The sequence below is a fragment of the Ornithorhynchus anatinus genome, chromosome 7 (genome assembly GCF_004115215.2).
Source record: "Ornithorhynchus anatinus isolate Pmale09 chromosome 7, mOrnAna1.pri.v4, whole genome shotgun sequence".
Lineage (NCBI taxonomy): Eukaryota > Metazoa > Chordata > Mammalia > Monotremata > Ornithorhynchidae > Ornithorhynchus > Ornithorhynchus anatinus.
Genome location: NC_041734.1, coordinates 1,535,804 through 1,557,352, shown reverse-complemented (window position 1 = coordinate 1,557,352; position 21,549 = coordinate 1,535,804). Strand labels below are relative to the sequence as shown.

At 60.7% G+C, this 21,549-nt stretch overlaps 1 protein-coding gene across 1 annotated transcript; it reads left to right on the top strand.

The window, feature by feature from the left end:
• The first annotated feature begins 2,363 nt into the window (after positions 1 to 2,363).
• On the top strand, positions 2,364 to 21,230 carry CRISPLD1 (cysteine rich secretory protein LCCL domain containing 1). Its single transcript, XM_029069940.2, has 14 exons — positions 2,364 to 2,813; positions 5,667 to 5,785; positions 5,889 to 6,021; positions 6,279 to 6,394; positions 7,381 to 7,481; positions 8,067 to 8,216; positions 12,577 to 12,637; positions 12,990 to 13,056; positions 13,668 to 13,798; positions 14,876 to 14,919; positions 15,078 to 15,150; positions 17,296 to 17,371; positions 17,968 to 18,098; positions 20,783 to 21,230. The coding sequence occupies exons 1-14, from the start codon at positions 2,556 to 2,558 to the stop codon at positions 20,832 to 20,834; spliced, it is 1,512 nt and encodes a 503-aa protein (XP_028925773.1). The 5' UTR covers positions 2,364 to 2,555; the 3' UTR covers positions 20,835 to 21,230.
• Positions 21,231 to 21,549: the final 319 nt, after the last annotated feature.

The window sequence follows — 21,549 nt, the reverse complement described above, 5'->3', positions numbered from 1 at the left end:
AAGTGAGGTGACTTGCCCAAGGTCTCAGAACAAGTGCGTGGTGGAGCCGGGATTAGAACCCAGGTCCTTCCGACTCCCAGGCCTGGGCTCCAGTCACTATGCCATGTTAAGCGCTTCCCGAGTGCCAGGAGGAGTGGATAATAATAATAATAATAATAATGTTGGTATCTGTTAAGCACTTACTATGTGCAGAGCACTGTTCTGAGTGCTGGGGGAGATACGGGGTCATCAGGTCGTCCCACGTGAGGCTCACAGTTAATCCCCATTTTACAGAGGAGGTCACTGAGGCACAGAGAAGTGGAGTGACTCGCCCACAGTCACCCAGCTGACAAGTGGCGGAGCCGGGAGTCGAACTCACGACCTCTGACTCCGAAGCCCAGGCTCTTAGAAGCAAATGGGGTTGGACGCGGTCCCTGTCCCACGTGGGGCTCCCAGTCTCGATCCCCATTGTCCAGATGAGGAAACTGAGGCCCAGGGAAGTAAATAATAATAATAATGTTGGTATTTATTAAGTGCTTACTCTGTGCTGAGCACTCTTCTAAGCGCTGGGGGAGATACAGGGTCATCAGGTGGTCCCCCGTGGGGCTCGCAGTCTTCACCCCCGTTTTCCAGATGAGGGAACTGAGGCCCAGAGAAGCGAAGCGACTGGCCCAAAGTCAGGCCGCCGACCAGCGGCGGGGCCGGGATTAGAACCCATGACCTCTCGCCACTAAGCCATACCGCTTCTCTTCCAAGGACTTTTCTGAACTCCGGCCACTGAAGCGGTTTTAGAGCTTGCGATGGTTTGTGTGTGTTTGCGCGGGTGTGCGAGGGCCAGGTTTGTGTGTGGGTGTGGGTGGGTGTGTTTGTGTTTCTGGGTGACCTCACCGGGAATTTGCCGCTGTTAGGGCAGAACCGTAAAGTCAACAAGGGACGTCTACTATGGCCTCCTGTCTCCCTCCACCCCACAGTGTGACTTTTGTCGCCCGCGGCAGCCGGAGTCACTGTGGGATTTCTCGCCGGAGAGAGCAGCGGCGCTCAGTGGCCGGAGCCCGGGCCCGGGAGTCAGAGGTCGTGGGTTCTAATCCCGCCTCCGCCGCCCGGCGGCGGCGTGACTCTGGGCCAGTCTCTTCACTTCTCTGGGCCTCAGTGCCCTCATCTGGAAAATGGGGATGAAGACCGGGAGCCCCACGGGGTATAACCTGATCACTTTTATCTCCCCCAGCGCTTAGAACGGTGCTTGGCACGTAGTAAGCGCTTAACGGATGCCGTCGTTATTATTTATTAAGCGGTACCTTGTGCCAAGCACTGGGGCAGATGGAAGAGGCGAGAGGCGGTGCGGCCTCATGGCTAGAACCCGGGCCTGGGAGTCAGAAGGACCCGGGTTCTAGTCCCGGCTCCGCCGCTTGTCTGCCGTGTGACCCTGGGCAAGTCACTTCACTGGGCCTCGGTTTCCTCATTTGTAAAATGGGGATGAAGACTGTGAGCCCCATGTGGGACGGGGACTGTGTCCAACCTGATTAGCTTGTAGTATCCATCCCAGTGCTTAGAACAGTGCCTGGCACGTAGTAAACGCTAAACAAATACCATCATCCACATTATTATTATTTTTACTAGGGAGGGAGAGTGGGTGACAGTCACTCATTCATTCAGGAGTATCTATTGAGCTCTCACTGTGTGCAGAGCACTGTACCGAGCGCTCGGAAAGTACGTACTCCCCCTTTTAGACTGTGAGCCCGTTGCTGGGCGGAGGTAGTCTCTATCTGTTGCCGAATTGTACACTCCAGGCGCTTAGTACAGTGTTCTGCACACGGTAAGCACATAGTAATAATAACAGTTGTGGTGTTTGAGGCGCTTACTATGTATCAGGCACCGTACTAAGCGCCGGGGTGGATCCAAGCCGATCGGGTTGGACGCGGTCCCTGTCCCACGTGGGGCTCACGGTCTCGATCCCCATTTTGCAGTTGAGGGAACCGAGGCCCAGGGAAGTTCATTCATCCAATCGATCGCATGTATCGAGCGCTTACTGTGTGCGGAGCACTGTACTGAGCGCTTGGGAGAGGACAGGAGAACGGGAGTCACATTCCCTGCCCACCACGCGCTCGCCCTTGCCCCAGGTCACACGGCAGACAAGCGGCAGAACCAGGATCAGAGCTCGCTGTGGGCGGGGGAATGGGTCCGTTGTCATCTCCCGTGTCCCGCCCACCGTAAGTGCTCAGTGAAATCTAATAAATCGTAATAATTGTGGCATTCGTTAAGCGCTTCCTACGTGCCAAGCACCGTTCTGAGCGCCGGGGTAGATACGAGGTGATCAGGTTGCCCCCCGCGGGGCTCACAGTCTTCATCCCCGTTTTCCAGATGAGGGAACCGAGGCCCAGAGACGTGAAGTGACTCGCCCGGGGGCAGAGCCGGGATCGGAACCCGTGACCTGGTGACTCCCAGGCCCGGGCCGTATACGCCGCTTCGGCGAATAGCGCCGACGGACCGAGCGGGCTCTCTCCGACCGTCGTCCCCCGCGCCTTTCCAGACGGACGGACCGGGAGGCGGAGCGGAAGCCCGGCCCGGTGGCCTTCACGATGAGGTGTGGTGTCCGGGGGTGGCTCCGAGCCGCCTCCCTCCTCCTCCTGGCCGCGGCCGCCCCGGCCCTGCCCCTCCCCAACGCCACGTTCCTGGACCGGCTCTTGGAGAAGTACGCGGACGAGGCCGGCGCGTGGTGGACGGCCAAGCAGCGGGGGAAGAGGGCCATCACGGACAGTGACCTGCAGAGTATCCTGGACCTCCACAACACCCTGCGGGGGCAGGTGTACCCGCCGGCGGCCAATATGGAGTACATGGTAAGGACCGGCGGGAGGGCGGGCGGACGGGGTCGGCCGGCGACCCGGATGCGGGGCGCTCAGCCCTCCGGGCGTCTCGACTGAGCGCTCCCGAGCGCTTGGGAGAGGGCCGTATCCCCCGCCCACGGCGAGCGCGCGGAGGCGGTCGGTCGGTGCCCCCTCCGGGAAGGCTGGCTGGCGGTCAGGTGGGCAGAGGTGTTTGATTGCTGCCCCCCTCGGGGAATAATGACATCGATAATCGTGTGCCGAGCCCGGTTCTCGGCGCTGGGGAGACGCCAGGTCATCGGCTTGGGGACGGTCCCGCTCACGGTCTTCGTCCCCATTGAACAGAGGAGGGAACTGAGGCCCAGAGAAGTGATTCGCCCAAGGCCCCCCCCCGGCAGACGAGTGGAGGAGCCGGGCTTAGAAACCGAGTCCTTCGGACTCCCGGGCCCGGGCTCTACCCCGTGGGCCACGCGGCGAGGCCGGAAGGAGGGGCCGACCGTGGGGCTAGAGAATCGGTCAGTCGGTGTCCCCTTGGGGAGGGCTGGCCGGTGGGAGGGCACGCAGAAATGGTCGACCGGTGCCCCCGTGGCCAAGCCAGCCGTCGGGCATTCAGAAGCGATCGATCCGTGCCCCCCTTGGCGAGGGCTAGCGGTAAGGCGGGCCGAAATGCCCCGTCGGTGCCCCCGCTTTTAGGCCGGCCGGCTGTGGGGCGTCCACAGGTGGTCGATCGATGCCCCCCCTCGGGGAGGGCCGGCTCTGAGGCCTGCGGAAATATTAGATTAGTGCCCCCCCCCCCCCCCCCCCCGGAGAGGCCGGCTGCCGGTGGGGCGTGCGGAAATGGTCAGTCGTTGCCCCGTAAATATCAGATATTAGATTAAATATTAGACGAATGCCCTCGCGGCCGGAATTAGGGCACGCGGGACTGGTGGCCGGGTGCCCTCTCTGTGAGGCCGGCGGGCTGCGGGGCGTGCAGAAGCGGTCTGTCGGTGCCCCCTCGGCGAGGGCCGGCTGGGTGAAGGGGCAGGGCGGAAATGGTCAATCGTTGCCCCCTCCGGGAGGGCTGGCCGGCGGTAGGGCATAAAGAAATCGTCCCTTGGGAAAGGCCGACCCCCTTCTGCGGGACGTGCGGAGGTGCCAGACACCGGGGAGAGCGTGCCGGAAGCAGGGAAGCCCACCGGGAGCTTCTGCTCCGAAAGGGGAGGCCGGCAGACAGATAGCCACAGAGGGATCTCCGTAAACATCCGGGGAAGCGGCGTGGCCTGGTGGGTAGAGCCCGGGACTCTGAAGGACCCGGATTCTAATCCCGCCTCCACCGCTTGTCTGCCGTGGGCCCTCGCGCGAGTCACTTCGCTTCTCTGTGCCTCAGTTCCCTCATCTGGAAAATGGGGATGAAGACGGTGAGCCCCCCCGTGGGACAGGGACTGTGTCCAGCGCGATTTGCTTATATCTGCCTCACCTTAGTACAGTGTCTGGCGCGTAGTAAGCACTTAACCAACGCCACAGTTGTTATTATCTTTTCCCCGTTTACAGAGGAGGAAACTGAGGCCCAAAGAGGTGAAATGACTGGCCCGGGGTCACACAGCAGACCGGTGGCAGAGCCGAAATGGAAGCCCAGCTCCCGCCTCCCATCCCGGGCGCTTTCCACTAGCCCGCACTGTCTCCGCGCGTGGCATAGTGGAAAGGGCACGGCCGTGGGAGTCAGAGGTCGTGGGTTCTAATCCCGGCCCTCCCGCAAGCGCTCGGCACGTAGTGAGGGCCTAACAAATACCACAGTTATTATTATTTTTTGTCCACAACTCCGAAGGGTTTGTACAAACCCACCCTTCCCCCTACGGCTTGTTTTTTTTTCCTCAAACGCGCAAACCCTAACTAACAATCCGCTGTAAGAAATGGTGTTTTTTTCCAAGTCAGTCAACACCCTAATAAAACATCGGTCAACAGCAGAACCGTGGCTCTTTGGGGATTTTTTTTTCCCCTGAGTTGGGAGGCTGGAAAATATATTTCAGGATGAAACCTGAAAGGCCCGGCCCCCGGATCCGGTGCTAACAACATCTCCGGGCAACCCACGTAAAACCCATCTGGTTTCTCCGTGCTCCTTCCACGCCTGAAGTGGAAGCGAGAGGGAGGAGGAGGCGAGAGGGCCGAGAGAATCCCGAATCCAGAGACCTACAATGGCTGTTGTTCTTGGAAGGCGGAAAGGGAAAGAGAAATCACCGCCTAAAACGTACACGCACACGCTCAGTTCCTCTCCGAACTTCACACCACTTCAGTCGCCAAGTTCCACGACCCAGAATCTCCCGGTGGCCTTCCCGGCGCCAGAGGGGTCTGAATACGTCATCATCGTCACCCTAGTAACTGTGGTTATGATGTGCCAGACACTGCTCTAAGCGCAAGGTAATGGGGTCGGACGCGGTCCCTGTCCCACCTGGGGCGCGCCGGCTCAATCCCCGCTCTCCAGATGAGGGAACCGAGGCCCAGAGAAGTGAAGCGACTCGCCCGAGGTCGCGCAGCGGAGCAGGGATTAGAAGCCGTGAGCGGAGAAGCGGCGTGGCGTAGTGGAGCCCGGGTCTGGGAGTCGGAGGACGTGGGTTCTGATCCCGGCTCTGCCCCTTGTCTGCCGTGTGATCTCGGTGGGGGTCGCTTCGCCGGGCCTCAGTTCCTTCATCTGTAAAATGGGGCTGAAGCCTGTGAGCCCCGCGTCGGCCAACCTGATTACCTCGTGTCTCCTCCAGCGCTCAGAGCAGCGGTTGGCACGTAGTCGACGCTTAACGACTATCGTAACTGTCATTAATATTATTATGACCTTCTGACTCCCGGGCCCGGGCTCTCTCCGCTAAGCCAAACCCGAGCACGCGTGTGTGTTTTCAGACGTGGGACCCGGAGCTGGAGCGTTCGGCGGAATCGTGGGCGGAGGCCTGTCGCTGGGAGCACGGACCCGCCAACCTGCTGCCGTCCATCGGACAGAACCTGGGCGCCCACTGGGGGAGGTAGCCGCTGGCCACGCCGCGGCAGTGGGCGGTCCGGACCCGGGGGGGTGGCGGGGGCGTTGGGCCGGGGCGGGGGGCTGAGCACGGTCCCCCCCCGCGGCAGGTACCGGCCGCTGACCTTCCACGTGCAGTCCTGGTACGACGAGGTGCGGCACTTCACCTACCCCGACCCGTCCGAATGCGACCCCGACTGCCCGTTCCGCTGCTCGGGGCCCGTCTGCACGCACTACACCCAGGTAGGCCGGCCGGCGCCGGGCCCACCGCCGCCCGGGGCCCCGGGACCACCCCAGTCCTCTCCCACCCTCCGTCCTGGACCTCCAGAACCTGCCAGCGCCAGCCCACTCCTTGTCGGGCGACTCCCGCGTGCGGAGCGCTGTACTGAGCGCTCGGGAGAGTACGGCCAGGAGCGGGCTGACACTCCCCCTCGGACCCCGGGACTCCCGGTCGCCCAAGGCCCCGCCCTGACCGGGCTTTCCGTCCCCCCGCCCGCCAGTTGGTCTGGGCCACCAGCAGCCGCATCGGCTGTGCCGTGAACCTGTGCCACGACATGAACGTCTGGGGACAGATCTGGCCCAAAGCCGTCTATCTGGTGTGCAATTACTCCCCCAAGTAAGTGCCGGGGCCCCGGGGGCGACCCCCCGGAGGGGCTGGGGGCATCGGGTGACGCCGGGAGGGCGGTGGTCTCTAACTCGGAAGCCAGACCGAACACCGTCTCCCCGGGGGCGGGGACGGACCGTGTACTAGAGCGGGAAAGCCCTGCAAATGAGATGGGTGGAACGAGCGCTTACTGTGTGCAGGGCGACGTACTGAGCGCCTGGACAGGGTTCGTTCAGTCATGCGATGGTATTTCATGCGTTCACTCGGTTGTATTTATTGAGCACTTGCTGTGTGCAGAGCACGGGACTGAGCACTTGGGAGAGGGGCAGCGTAACGATAAACGGACGCGTCCCCTGTCCACAACGGGCTCACCCAGGGGGAGATAGACATTAATAGAAATCAGTGAGTGATGGAGATGGACCTAAAGTGCCGGGGGCTAATTCAAATTCAGGGGCGCCACGGAAGGGGGTGAGAGAAGAGGAAAGGGGGGCGCAGTCAGGGAAGGCCTCTCGGAGGAGACGGGCCTCCGATAAGACTCCGAAGCGGGGGAGAGTCGTCGTCCGCGGGATCCGGGGAGGGAGGACGGGCCGGGCCGGAGGCGGGACGCGGGCGAGGGGTCGGCGGCGACACGGACGAGACGGGGGCCCGGGGAGGAGGTCGGCATCGGGGGAGCGGAGCGTGCCGGCCGGGTCGGCGTAAGAGGGCGGCGAGGCGAGGTGAGGTAGGAGGGGGTGAGGGGATTGATGTCCTTATGGCCGACGGTGAGGAGGGGCTTCTGTCTGATGGGGAGGCAGAGGGGATCCCGAGAGGGACCCCGACTCTGATTTGGCATTTCCCGGGGGTCGGGGGGCTCCACCGCGGCGGGGCCGGAGGCAGGGGGCTGATGACCACCCGAGGCGGCATCTGCCCGGTGCCCGGGGAATCCTGGGGGTCGGGGAGGGGGTCCCTCGTGGGGCGGCGATGGGGAGGGTCTCAGCGGAGCCCGTTTTCTCTCGCAGGGGGAACTGGTGGGGTCACGCTCCCTACAAGCCCGGTCGGCCCTGCTCCGCTTGCCCGCCCAGCTTCGGAGGGGGCTGCAGAGACAACCTGTGCTACAGAGGTAGGCGGGCAGCGGGCCTCGGCCCATCCCGGGCCGCCCCGTCCCCGAGGCCTCCTCCTCCCCAACCTGCCCGATTCCTCGGAGACCCGTTGCGTCGGCCAGACGGCTGGCCTGTCGGCGCCTGGGCGCCGAGCGTCGTCCCGGGCGCCAGTGCGTGCCGAGCTCTGTGCCGGCTGCCCGTTGAGGCCGGGGTGCGGCCCTGCTGCGGGTGGGTGGCCGGGCCGGGCCCTTGCCGAGCGCTGTAGTAAGCGCTCGGGAGGGCCGGGTAGGATTCAAGGTAGTTAGTACGTCTCTTTTTCCCGAGCCCCACCCTCGGCGTGTTTGAGCAGAACCCCTGAGGGGAGCTGGTCTCCGGCGGGGCCGGCGGCTCCCCGTTCCGGGACGTCCTCCGGGGGTTTGGATGGCGGGCGGTGACCCGCCCCGGGCCGGCGGGCTTCGGCCGCCCTTCGGCCCGGCCGGAGGTTGGGGGTCGAGGGCTGGGGGGGGGGCAAGGGGTTGGGCCGGGGGCCGGAGCCGGGGTGTCGTGGGCTTTCGGGGGGGAGATAGAAGTGTGAAATCGTCCCTCCCGCCCCCCCCCCCGAGAAGGGCCGGAGCCGGGGCCTGTTCTCCGGGAGCCCGAAGAGGAAACCAACGAGATCGAGCGGCCCCAACGCCCGGGGACCACCTGGCGGGCCCGGCCCGGCCCGCGATGGGACACCCCCGCCGGAAACGACGTCGTCAGCACCCAGCAGATGTGTGAGCCTCCTTCCCCGGGCCCCGGTGCCCACCCTCCGTGCCCTGCCCCGGCGCCCGGGTTGGAACCTCTCCCGCTAGACGCGGCTTACGCGCTCAAGGCCGTCCTTGGTGTTTAGTGAGCGCTTACCGCGTGCAGAGCGCTGTACTAAGCGCCTGGGAGAATACAGAACTTCTCCGAGCAGACGCGGCTTGCTTGCTCAGCTGCCAGTCGGTCAGTTCGCTCATTCAGTCGTCTTTATTGAGCTCTTACTGTGTGTGGAGCGCGCTTACTGTGTGCAGAGCACTGTACTAAGCGCTTGGAAGGCACAATTCAGCGACAAAGAGAGACAGTCCCCGCCCACAGCGGGCTCACAGTCTAGAAGCAGCGTGGTTCAGTGGAAAGAGCCTGGGCTTCGGAGTCAGGGGTCATGGGTTCGACTCCCGGCTCTGCCACTCGTCAGCTGTGTGACTGTGGGCGAGTCACTTCACTTCTCTGTGCCTCAGTGACCTCATCTGTAAAATGGGGATTAACTGTGAGCCTCACGTGGGACGACCCGATTACCCCGTGTCTCCCCCAGCGCTTAGAACAGTGCTCTGCACCTAGTAAGCGCTTAACAAATACCAACATTATTATTATTATTCATTATTATTAGAAGGGGGAGACAGACATCAAAACAGGTAAAGAGGCATCAATAACATCAGTATAAATAAATAAAATTAGAGATGTGTATATATATACACACATCAAAACAAGTAAATAGGCGTTAATGTAAATAAATAGAATTAAAGATACGGACGTATATAGACAAGTGCCGTGGGGCGACGGGGGGTGGCGTAGAGCAAAGGGAGCGAGTCGGGGCGATGGGCCGGGGAGGGAGAGCTGAGGAAAAGGGGGTCTTAGTCTGGGGCTTAATCAGTCCATCCGTGGTATTTATTGAGCGCTTACTGTGTGCCGAGCACTGTACTAAGAAGCAGCGTGGTGTAGTGGGTAGAGCCCGGGCCTGGGGGTCAGCAGGTCACGGGTTCTAATCCCGGCTCGGCCACTCATCCGCCGTGGGACCTTGGGTAAGTCACTTCACTGGGCCTCAGTTCCCTCGTCTGAAAAATGGGGATTAAGACAGTGAGCCCCATGTGGGACGGGGACCGTGTCTAACCTATTTAGCCTCCATCTACCAAGTGCTTAGTACGGTCTCTGGCGCATAGTAAATGCTTAACAAATTCCATCATACTTATTATTTCTTTCTCCTCTTTCCCCCCTTCTCCCTTCTTTCTCCTGCCCGTGGCTGGAGCCCGGGCCTGGGGGTCAGAAGGTCGTGGGTTCTAGTCCCGGCCTCACCCCTTGTCTGCAGGGTGATCTTGGGCAAGTTACTTCTCTGGGCCTCGGGGACCTCATCTGTAAAATGGGGACGGAGACGGCGAGCCCCAACATGGGACAGGGACTGCGTCCATCTCGATTTGCTTGGATCCTCCGCGGCGCTTAGTAAAGTGCCTGGCACCTAGTAAACACTTAACAAATACCCTCACCCTTATTATTCTTTCTCCCTCCTCTCTCGCCCCCCCACTTCCTCCTCTTCCCTTTCCTTCTCTGTGCCTCTCTGTCTCTCGGTCTCTTCCTCCTCTCTCCCCCTCACTTCCACCTCCCCTCTCTCTTTCTCCGTGCTTTTCTCTGTCTCTGTGTCCCTCGCCAAGTTAAACAAACCCCCTTGGGTGTCTCTGACCGACGTCTCATGAAGCACACCGGGAAATGCACCGGTGGGGTACCTCGGGCTTGGCCGACTCCGATAGATTTTATTCTGTTTCTTCCAAGTGTCAAAAACGCCTTCCCCTCTGATCAGGCTATGAGCGCGCAATGGTGCTGACTAAACATTCCCTTTAATGCCTCCTCGTCTCGGATTTTGCGACGGATGGGCTTTCTGAGGTGAAACTGCCTCTGTTGATATTGGCCGGGAAAAATCTTAGGAGGATAGGGGCGGAAGCGTATTTCATCGCGTGTAGATTTCCGAGATTTGTTTTCCCAGAGCTTGCGAGGAGAGGATCGGGGAGGGGGGCATTCTGAGACGTGACTGGGTGTTTCGTCAATCACTGGTATTTATGGAGCGCCAACTGTGTGCCGAGCACTGCGTTCAAATCCGGATTTGAGGCCCTCAATCCCCCGGCCCCCTCCTACCTCACCACGCCAACCCGACCCGCACGCTCCGCCCCTCTAACGCCAACCTTCTCACCGGGCCTCCGTCTCGTCCGTGTCGCCGCCGACCCCCCGCTCGCGTCCCGCCTCCGGCCCGGAACGTCCTCCCTCCTCGAATCCCACAGACGAGGACTCTCCCCTCACCTTCAAAGCCTTATCGGAGACCCATCTCCTCCAAGAGGCCTTCCCTGATCGCGCCCTCCTTTCCTCTTCTCCCGCTCCCTTCTGCGTCTCCTGCTCACTCGGTGCCCTTTAGGCATTTCACATTCACCCCGTCCTCAGCCCCAAAGCACTTTCGTCCGCCTCCGTAATTTATTTAAATGTCTAGCTCCCCTTCTAGACTCTAAACTGCTTGTGGGCAGGGACCGTGACTACCCGCTCGTACTGTCCCAAGCGCTTAATACGGTGCCGGGCACACAGTAGGCCCTCGATCGATCCCATTTATTGGTTGCAGCTCCCCGGAGGGAGTTTGGGGACTAGATAGTTGAGTTGGTAGAAATGATCCCTGCCTCCAAGGAGCTTAATAATTATAATAATAATAATAATAATAATAACGTTGGTATTTGTTAAGCGCTTACTATGTGCAGAGCACTGTTTGAAGCGCTGGGGTATACAGGATAATCGGGTTGTCCCCCGTGAGGCTCACGGACTTCATCCCCATTTTGCAGATGGGGTAACTGAGGCACAGAGAAGTGAAGTGACTTGTCCAAAGTCACACAGCTGACAAGCGGCAGAGCCGGGATTCGAACCCACGACCTCTGACTCCCAAGCCCCTGCTCTTTCCACCGAGCCACGCTGCTTCTAGTCGGGGGGGAAAGTACGGTTCTCTCCCAAGCGCTCAATAAAGCACCGCACACAGGAGACTGGAAGCTTCTCGAGGGCAGGGACCGTGTCTCCTAACTCTCTTGCGCTCTCCCAGGCGTTCAGTACAGTGCTCTAGTGAATTCTGTTGATTTGAGGCAGGAGGAAGAAGGGAACGAGAGGCACTGCGGAGGAGTAAGAGCTGAAGTAGTAGCCCCCTCCCCTGAGGATGCCCCTGGGGCAGAGGGGACCCGCCAGAGAGAACCGTCTACACTGCTCCCGCCGTCTACGCTGCGGGGACCCAGCTTGGCATCTGGCTGAAATCTCCCCCCCAGACAGGAGAGTCCCAAACCAACCCGATCGCTCGGAACTGCGATGGCCGAGGATTGCTGGGGATTCACATGTGCCCTCCGTCGATCGATCTTTCGGTCGTATTTATTGAGCGCGTCCTAAGGGCCGAGCACGGTTCTAAGCGCTTGGGAGAGTACAAGAGAACGATATAACTTGAGTAGGTTGACACATTCCCTGCCCACAGTGAGCCGACAGTTTAGAGGGGGAGATAGATCTAAATTCATTCATTCAGGGGTACTTATTGAGCGCTTGCCTACTGTATTAAGTGCTTGAGAGAGGGCAACGGAACAATAAACAGACACATACCCTGCCTACAGTGAGCTAGTAGGAATAAATAAGGTAATAAACCCCCCACCTCGATCTTACCCTGGAAATACCCGGCCTCTCCCTCGCCGATCCGGAGAGGAATTGTAGATAGATGGATCGGCTGGTGAGAAGCAGCGTGACTCAGTGGAAAGAGCCCGGGCTTGGGAGTCAGAGGTCGTGGGTTCGAATTCCGGCTCTGCCGCTTGTCAGCTGGGTGACTGGGGGCAAGTCACTTCGCTTCTCCGGGCCTCAAGGGACCTCATCTGTAAAATGGGGATTAACCGCGAGCCTCACGTGGGACAACCTGATGACCCTGTATCTCCCCCAGGCGCTTAGAACAGTGCACGGCACCTCGTAAGCGCTTAACAAATACCAACGTTATTATTATTTCTTGAGTACCGGGCACCGGATTGAGCGCCGAAGGGAGCGCCGCAGCGAGACATGGGATCTCTGCTTTCCAGGAGCTTACATTCTCATAAAAAATCACGCTGGTATCAATTGGGAGCGCCGCGCTGAGCGCTGGGATGGATGAGCGGCTCGGACGTGGCCCGGGTCTCCCGGTTTGAGCCGGGATCCGATCCCCCTTTCCCAGAGGAGGGGACGGAGGGTCCAGGGAGGTGAAGCGACTGGGCCAGGGCGGCCCGGCCGGGCGGGTGGGGGGCGGGCTCGGGCCGTGAGCCCTGGGTGTGCCCGGCGGGCAGGGGCGAGGGCCCGGGGTCGGTCTGGGTTCCCTTCCAGCCCAGATCGTGACGTGCGAAGTCAGGCTGCGGGACCGGTGCAAGGGGACAACCTGTAACAGGTGGGTGGCCCGCTCCCTCCCCACCCCCGGGGTGGCCACGGGGCCGGGGGGCGGGCGGGGCTCGGGGCAGGGGCCGCCCTCTACCTCCGGCCCGAATCCCTTCTATCCATCCGTCGATCGTATTTACTGAGCGCTTTCAGTGGGCAGAGCCCCGCCCTAAGCGCTTGGGAGAGGACAGCGGAACACCGTTCGCTGAGCAGTATACCAGATAGTTGGGAGAATTGGTAGACCCAAGGGACTCGGGGCGGTCCGTCAGTCCGTCGGTGGTATCTGCCGGGCGTTTACTGTGTGCAGAGCGCTTGGGAGGGTCCAGCGTGACAGCGTAACAGCCTCCCTCCCCTGGGTTGCGCAGGTACGAGTGTCCGGCCGGTTGTTTGGACAGCAAGGCCCGGGTCGTCGGCAGCGTGCACTACGACATGGTAAATCCCCGCCTGAGCCCCCCTTCCCCCCAACTTCCTCCCCTTCTCCGGCCCCGCTCCCGGCCCCGCGCCGCTTACGTCCCTGTCGGTCATTTATTTATTTCTGTTAATGTCCATCCCCCCTGCAACTGGACTGTAAGCTTGTCGTGGGCGGGGACTGTGTCTTTTTATTGTTCTGTTGGACTCTCCCGAGCGCGGCTCTCCCAGCGCTGAGTCCAGTGCTCTGCGCACAGTAAGCGTTCAGTAAATAAAGATGGAATGAATGAAAGAAGGAGCTCCCAACCGGCTTCGCCCACGCTTTCGGGAGAAATTGAGAATTCTTTCTTCTTAAGGGAAAGTGACCGGGTTGCCCCTGGAAGCCTGGGATTGATGGGCGGGTGGCGGTGGGGGGGGGGGGGTACACTGTACTAAGCGCTGGGGAGAGTACAATATGCGAGTAAACTGACACGTTTCTGGCCCGCAGCGAGCTTACAGTCTAGAGGGGGAGATAGACGTCGATAGACATCGATAAATGTGTTTAAGTGCTTAGTTTGTACTTTCCTCGCCTCCCCTTCCCGCCACGGGTCCAACCTCTCCCTTTTTCCCGCCCGTCCCGCCCCCACGCCGCTCAGCAATCCAGCATCTGCCGGGCGGCGCTCCACGGCGGCGTGTTGGACGACGACGGGGGCTGGGTGGACGTCACCAGGAGAGGCCGGAAACCCTACTTCGTCAAATCCTTCCGCAACGGGATCCAGTCCAGCGGGTGAGAGCTTCGACCCCCACGGCTCGCAAGCCTTCCCCTCCCGCCCCCGCCCGGCCATTCTCCTCTCCGAACCCGAACTGTCGGGACGGCCGGATTCGGGGACGGACCCTCGCCCTTCCAGCCGCCCTTCCTGACCTCCCCATCCCGGTCCTGGGGAAAACAGCGTTTTCTGAGCCACGGCGCTGGATTCCTGGAATTAAGATTACGGAACGGCGGGAGTGGCTCGGTCGGCGGCGGTCCACTTACTGAGCACTTCCTGTGTGCGGAGCGCTGTATTAAGGACTGGGGGAGAGGACAGTGTGACAGTGAACAGACACGTTTCCTGCCCACAATGAACTAACACTCTAGAGGGGGAGGATTTAATAGAAATCAATAAATAAAAATAATAATTATAGTATTTAAGGGCTTACTCTGTGCCAAGCACTGTTCTGAGCGCTGGGGTAGATACAGGGTAATCAGGTCGTCCCACGTGGGGCTCACGGTCTTCATCCCCATTTTACAGATGAGGGAACGGAGGCCCACGGAAGCGAAGTGACCCGTCCAAGGTCACACAGCTGGCAAGCGGCGGAGCCGGGATCAGAGTCCACGATCTCTGACTCCCAAGCCCGGGCTCTTGCCGCTGGGTCGTGGACATGAGCGATGCGGGGTCGGGACGGGGGCGATGAAGAAAGGGAGCGAGTCGGGGCGACGCGGGAGGAGAGGAGGGCGCGGTCGGGGAGGGCCTCCGGGAGGAGACGGGCCTTCGATAAGGCTTTGAAGAGGGGGAGGGTGGCGGGCCGTGGGATTTGAGGAGGGAGGGCCTTCCGGGCCGGAGGCGGGACGCGGGCGAGGGGTCGGCGGCGCGATAGACGAGACGGAGGGACGGTGAGAAGGTCGGCGTTAGAGAGGCCGTCTGTCTGGGACGGGCGGGCCGGACGGATAGCCTCCCTTTCCGGCCCCGCTTCCGCTCTCCGTCCGTCCGTCCGCCCGCCCCCGCCCGACCTTCCGCGGGCAGCCGTGAGGCGATTTGCGCCCGGCGCCCATCTGCGCTCGCCCGCACGCCCTCACGAGCTCTCGATGCCTTCTGTCCCTCTGCAGAAAATACCAGTCCGCCAACTCCTTCACGCTGGCCAAGGTGAGAGGTGAGTGTGGGCACCGTGGCCCCGGACCCCTCAATGCCTCCCGTCATTCGGTGGTATTTACTGAGCGCTTCCCGCGGGCGGAGCCCCGGGCCGAGCGCTCGGGAGAGGACGACGGAACAGGAAGCGGACACTGACCGTTCCGTGTCCGCCTTCCGCAGTGCAGGCCGTCACCTGCGAGACCACGGTGGAACAGCTCTGTCCCTTCCGCAGACCGGCCTCCCACTGCCCCAGGTAAGGGGTCCCCCGAGGGGAGGGTCGCCCCGTCCCCCCGCCACCCCCCAAAGTGGTCTGCGAGCCCCGTGAGGGACGGAGACCCCGGCGCTCAGCAGATAGCGGGCGCGTGACGGTAACCACCGTTATCGCCTTCACTAGAGGAGCAGCGTGGCTCGGTGGCAAGAGCCCGGGCTGGGGAGTCCGAGGTCATGGGTTCGAACCCCGGCTCTGCCACTCGGCAGCTGGGTGACCGTGGGCGAGTCACTTCACTTCTCTGGGCCTCAGTTCCCTCATCTGGAAAATGGGGATGAAGACTGGGAGCCTACGTGGGACCACCTCATGACCCTGTATCTACCCCAGCGCTTAGAACGGTGCTCGGCACATAGTAAGCGCTTAACAAATACCAGCATTATTTAGAGAAGCAGCGTGGCTCAGTGGAAAGAGCCCGGGCTTGGGAGTCCGAGGTCATGGGTTCGAACCCCGGCTCTGCCACTCGGCAGCTGGGTGACCGTGGGCGAGTCACTTCACTTCTCTGGGCCTCAGTTCCCTCATCTGTAAAATGGGGATGAAGACTGTGGTCCTCACGTGGGGCCACCCGATGACCCCGTATCTCCCCCAGCGCTTAGAACAGTGCTCGGCACATAGTGAGGGCTTAACAAATACCAACATTATTATTATTATCCCCGCTCGGAGAACCGGCGTGGCCTAGTGGGTAGAGCCCGGGCCTGGGACTCAGAAGGACCTTGGTTCGCATCCCGGCTCTGTCGCTTGTCGGGTGCGTGACCTTGGGCGAGTCACTTCCCTTCCTCAGGGCCTCAGTTCCCTCATCCGGAAAATGGGATTTAGACCGTGAGCCCCACGGGGGACGGGGACTGCGCCCGACCCGATTAACTTGTATCTACCCTGGCGCTTAAAACAGTGCTTGGCACAGAGTAAGTGCTGATCAGGCACCATAATAACGTTGTCATTATTATTATCAGAGAAGCGACGTGGCGTAGTGGAGAGAGCCCAGGCCTGGGAGTCAGGAGGTTGTGGGTTCTAATCCCCACTCCGCCACTTGTCTCCTATGGGGCCTTGGGCATGTCACGGCGCTTCTCTGGGCCTCAGTCTCCTCATCTGTAAAATGGTGCTGGAGACGGTGAGCCCCACGTGGGACGGGGTCTGCGTCCACCCCATTTGCCTGGATCCACCCCAGTGCTCAGTACAGTGCCTGGCACACGGTAAGCGCTTAACAAATACCACTATTATTAGGATTATTAGGATTATTAGGGTAGTCCTTGAGCGTGGCACTAGCGCGTCGGCCGGCCAGCGGGGGGCACAGCACGGTCCGCGGGCTGGGGAAGCCCAGCAGGCCGACCACAGTGTACTAGACGCCCGGGGGGGCACCGGGGCCCCCACAGCCCGGTGGACGTGGCTCTGTGGCCTCCTCCCTCTCCCCCGCCGACTGGGGAATGGGGTCAGACGTCTTCATCCGTTCCCTCATCCCGTCGTATTTATTGAGCGCCCGCTGGGTGCAGATACTGTACTAAGCGCCGGGGAGAGGACAGTAGAACAGTTAAGAGGCTCATTCCCTGCTCACGACGAGCTGACGGTCTAGAGGGGGAGACAGACGTGAATAGAAATCAATAAATGAGGGATGTGGACGTAAGCGGTGTGGGCCCGGGGGACGGGGGGATGGAGAAAGGGGGCGGGGCGACGCGGACGGGAGCGGGAGGAGAGGAGGGCGCAGGCGGGGAAGGCCTCTCGGAGGAGACGGGCCTTCGCTAAGGCCCATCTGTTTCGGAGCGCACGGTCAGCCTCACGCCCCACCTCCCGACGCCTCCTATGTGACCGGCGACGAGTCCGAGCGCTGCCGGGGGACAACAGGAAAGGAGGCGGTGCGGCCCGGCGGGAAGAGCCCGGGCCGGGGAATCCGGAGAGACCAGAGTTCGAATCCCGGCTGTCCCGCCGGGTGACCTTCTATCTGGGCCTTCTATCTCCTGGCTTGCGAGCCCGGGGTCGGGGCGTGGATGGGGTCCAACCCGGCGACTCTGAGGCCGCCCCGGCCACGGGATGGGTGAAAGAGAGGTCCGGCGGGTAGGGAGGCGGATTCCTTGTCGACGCTCGTTTGTGCGCCTACGCGTGTGTACACGCTCGTGTACACGCGTGTGTTTTCTCTTTCAGGGTATACTGCCCACCCAACTGTACGCAGGCAAACCCACACTACGCCAGAGTTATTGGGAGCCGGATTTATTCGGACGTAAGTGAGATAACGATAAGGAGGGTACTGGTTAAGCGCGTACGGTGCGCCAAGCACTGTTCGGAGCACTGGCGTAGACGCAGATTGATCAGGGTGGGCACAGCGGAGCCAAGATGGGGCTTCTCCTTGCCACCCCCGACCGGAGACGGCGGGAGGGGGTAACGGTGAGACGATAAGCTCGTGGTGGGCGGGGAATGTATCCGTTTATTGTTCTGTTGTCCTCTCCCGGGCGCTTAGTACAGTGTTCTGCACCCAGTAAGCGCTCGGTAACTACGAGTGGCCGACCGTAAGCTTGTTGTGGACGGGGCGTGTGCCCATTATATTGCTGTCCTCCTCCAAGCGCTTAGTACAGTGCTGTGCACACAGTAAGGGCTCGATAGATACGATCGACTCCAAGCTCACCGTGGACCGGGAACGTGTCCGTTGGATCGTTGAGTCGGACGCTCCCGAGCGCCTCATACAGTGCTCCGCGCGCAGTAAGCGCTTAATGCATAGGATGGACCGACCGACCGACGGATGGAAAGCGGAAGGGAGGTCAGCATCTAACCCGGGCCTCCGTTTTCCTCCCCCTCCTCCCTCCGGTCCTCCGGCCGCAGCTGTCCAGTATCTGCCGGACGGCCGTCCACGCGGGCGTGGTGAAGAACCGGGGGGGCTACGTGGACGTCATGCCGACGGACAAGAGGAAGGTCTACATCGCCTCCTTCCAGAATGGGATCTTCTCGGAAAGGTACCCCGGTCCCCGGGCTTCCCGGGGAGATGAGCCAGTCCGTGGTATTTAGCGAGCGCTTCCTGGACGCCGGGCGCTGCACTAAGCGCCTGGGAGAGTCCGGGCTCTCCTCCCGGCCCGTACGCCCGCCGGAGGTGGGGGCCGCTGCCGAGGCGTGGGAGCCGAGCCGTCTCGGAGGGGGTCGGGCCCGGGGCTTGCCTGCCGGAGGAACCCGCTCTGGGTGCTCAGTACAGGTCTTTACGTCCAGTAGATGCCCAGGGCTTCGCACTCTGTAGGTGTCCGGTACAGTGCCTTGCACCCTGCAGGTGCCCAGTAGAGTGCTCTGCACCGGGTAAGTGCCCAGTACAGTGCCCTGCAACCAGTAGGCACCCAGTTCAGTGCTCTGCACCCATTAGGTGCCCAGGTCCTTCACCAGTAGGCGCCCGAAACAACACCTTGCACCCGTTAGGTATCCAGCACAGTGCCCTGCACCCATTAGATGCCCGGTCCAGTGTGCTGCACCAGTAGGCACCCGGAACGGCTCTCTGCACCCATTAGGTACCCAGCACAGTGCTCTGTACCCAGTAGGTGTCCACCACGGGTCTCTGAACCTAGCGGGTCCCAGTACAGTGCTCTGCTTCCCAGAGGTGCCCAGTACGGTGCTCTGCGTATGGTAGGCACCCAGTAGAGCGTTCTGCACCCGGTAAGCGTGCGGTACAGGTCTCTACCCAGTAGGTACCTAGTTTAAGGACTGGGTGTCTACTGTGTATACTAGGCGCCCGGTACAGCCCCAGTCCCCAACAATAATAATAATTACGGCGTTTGTTAAGCGCTCACAGGGTAAGAGCTTAACGAATACCGTGATTATATTATGTACCAAACACTGTTCTAAGCCCTGGGGTGGATACAAGGTGATCAGGTTGTCCCATGTGGGGCTCCCAGTCTCATTCCCCATTTTACAGATGAGGTAACTGAGGCGCAGAGCAGTTAAGGGGTGCGAGTGATGGAGCCGGGATTAGAACCCAGGTCCTCTGGCTCCCAAGCCCCGGCTCTCTCCACTAAGCAGCGTGGCTCAGTGGAAAGAGCACGGGCTTTGGAGTCAGAGGCCGTGGGTTCGAATCCCGGCTCGGCCGCTTGTCAGCTGTGTGACTTTGGGCAAGTCACTTCACTTCTCGGTGCCTCGGTTACCTCATCTGCAAAATGAGGATTAAGACTGTCAGCCCCACGTGGGACGACCTGATTCCCCTGTGTCTAACCCAGCGCTTGGAACGGTGCTCGGCACATAGTAAGCGCTTAACAAATACCAGCATTATTATTATCACTAAGCCAACGCTGCTTCTCCTAATAGATCGGCCGGTCCTCGCGGTAGAGGTATAGACTCGCTCCGGGCGTGTCACCCCCCTCCTCAAAAGCCTCCCGTTGTTGCCTGTCAACCTTGGCACGAAACCAAAACTCCTCCCTCTTGGCTTCGAAGCCCCCCGTCCCCTGACCCCCTCCTACCTCCGCTCCCTCCCCTCCTTCTCCAGCCCACCCTGCACGCTCTGCTCCTCTGCTGCCATTTCAACACGGGCACCTCAGCCCCCTCCTCAAAACTCTCCCGTGGTTGCCCACCCACCTCCATGCCACTCCTCACCCTTGGCTTCGAAGCCCCCCATCCCCTGGCCCCTTCCTCCCCTCCCTCCTCTCCTTCTCCATCCCGGCCCGCGCCCTCCGCTCCACCGACGCCAGTGCATCATGGGCACGTCAGCCCCCTCCTCCAAACTCCTCGTGGGTTGCCCGGCCAACCTCCGTACCACTCCTCCCTCTTGGCTTCCAAGCCCTTCCTCCTGTCGCCTCCTTCCTTCCTTCCTTCCTTCCTTCCTTCCTTCCTTCCTTCCTTCCTTCCTTCCTTCCTTCCTTCCTTCCTTCCTTCCTTCCTTCCTTCCTTCCTTCCTTCCTTCCTTCCTTCCTTCCTTCCTTCCTTCCTTCCTTCCTTCCTTCCTTCCTTCCTTCCTTCCTTCCTTCCTTCCTTCCTTCCTTCCTTCCTTCCTTCCTTCCTTCGTCCCTCCGCTCCCTTCTCTCCTTCTCCATCGCGACCCGCAGGCCCCGCTCCTCCGCCTCCGCTCAGCCTCCTCCCCGGGCCCCGTCCCGCCGTCGACCCCCGGCCCACGTCCCCCCGCCGACCCGGACCGTCCTCCCTCCTCACCTCCTCCAAACCCCGCTCTCTTCCCCCCTTCCAGGCCCTACCGAGCGCTCGCCTCCTCCGGGAGGCCTTCCCGGACCGAGCCCTCCCTTTCCCTCTGCCCCTCCTCCCCTCCCCATTCCCCCTCCTCCCTCTGCTCTACCTCCTTCCCCTCCCCACAGCACTTGCGTAGATTTGTATGTATTATTTATTACTCTATTTTTTTAATGATGTGTATGTATCTGTGATTCTCTTTATTTTGATGGCACTGTTGCCTGACTACCTGTTTGGTTTCGCTGTCTGTCTCCCCCTAGTAGACTGTGAGCCCGTCGTGGGGCAGGGACGGTCTCTCTCTGTTGCCGAACTGTACATTCCAAGCGCTCAGTACAGCGCTCTACACAGAGTGAGCGCTCAATAAATACGTTTGAGTGAATGAACGAATAGATAAAGGTGACAAACTAAGAAGGAAATGATTTCGCGGATCTGAGATGTCAGCGGCTTCCTTTTTTTTTAAAAAGAGAATTTTTGTCCTCTCCTCTTGCAGCTTGCAGAATCCTCCGGGCGGAAAGGCTTTTAGAGTGTTTGCCGTTATTTGAAGGCGACCCCCTCCTCCCTCCCCAGACCCTCCTCCGGCCCCCCCGACACAAACACGCAGACACACCCACACAGAGAAAAAGTAGACCCGAGCATATGGAAGGGGTGATCGGTGCCCATTTAGAAGACTCCACTCCCTCAAGATCCCGACAGGCTCGAAAACGACGGCGCGCCAACGATCGAGTATTTCGGGCCTCCCGGATTTTTCCGTCCCACGGAGATCTGAGTGGATCCATTGTGCGAAACTCAAACGCGGGACGGAGTCGGTGGAAAGAACGATCCCGAGCCCAGGGCCGTTGAGGAAAAAGAGCCCGTGTTGAACATTGCTATATTTTCTTAGCGGTGATTTCTGTGCTTTCCCTCCGGGGTCGTAAAAGTCCTCCGACTCCGCGGTTGAATGGCGCTTTCTGATTTGTCCTCTCCCGAGCGCTTAGTACGGTGCTCTGCACGGAGTAAGCGCTCTATAAATAGGATCGAATGAGCGAATGCCACTAAATCTGTTTCAGAGACCCTCCCCCTGCACCGAACGGGGCGGTTCAGAGAGACCGCCTGATCCTGTGAGTTTTAAAACAGCCATCGCTGGAGACGGAGCTGAAAGTTGCACTTTCCCCCCACCCCACCCCAGCCGAAGGAAGTCGGGATTCCGCTGACTTTCCCCTCGCGAGGATGCGAACCGGAATTCCCCTGCTTCTGGGAGGCAGGAGGCCTGGGTTCTAA

Bases quoted from the DNA above. Each gene is read 5' to 3' on its own strand.
- CRISPLD1 (XM_029069940.2), top strand. From the start codon at position 2,556: ATGAGGTGTGGTGTCCGGGGGTGGCTCCGAGCCGCCTCCCTCCTCCTC. The intron at 13,057-13,667 runs GTAAATCCCCGC...CACGCCGCTCAG, and splicing joins GCAGCGTGCACTACGACATG to CAATCCAGCATCTGCCGGGC. The intron at 18,099-20,782 runs GTACCCCGGTCC...CTCCTCTTGCAG, and splicing joins AATGGGATCTTCTCGGAAAG to CTTGCAGAATCCTCCGGGCG.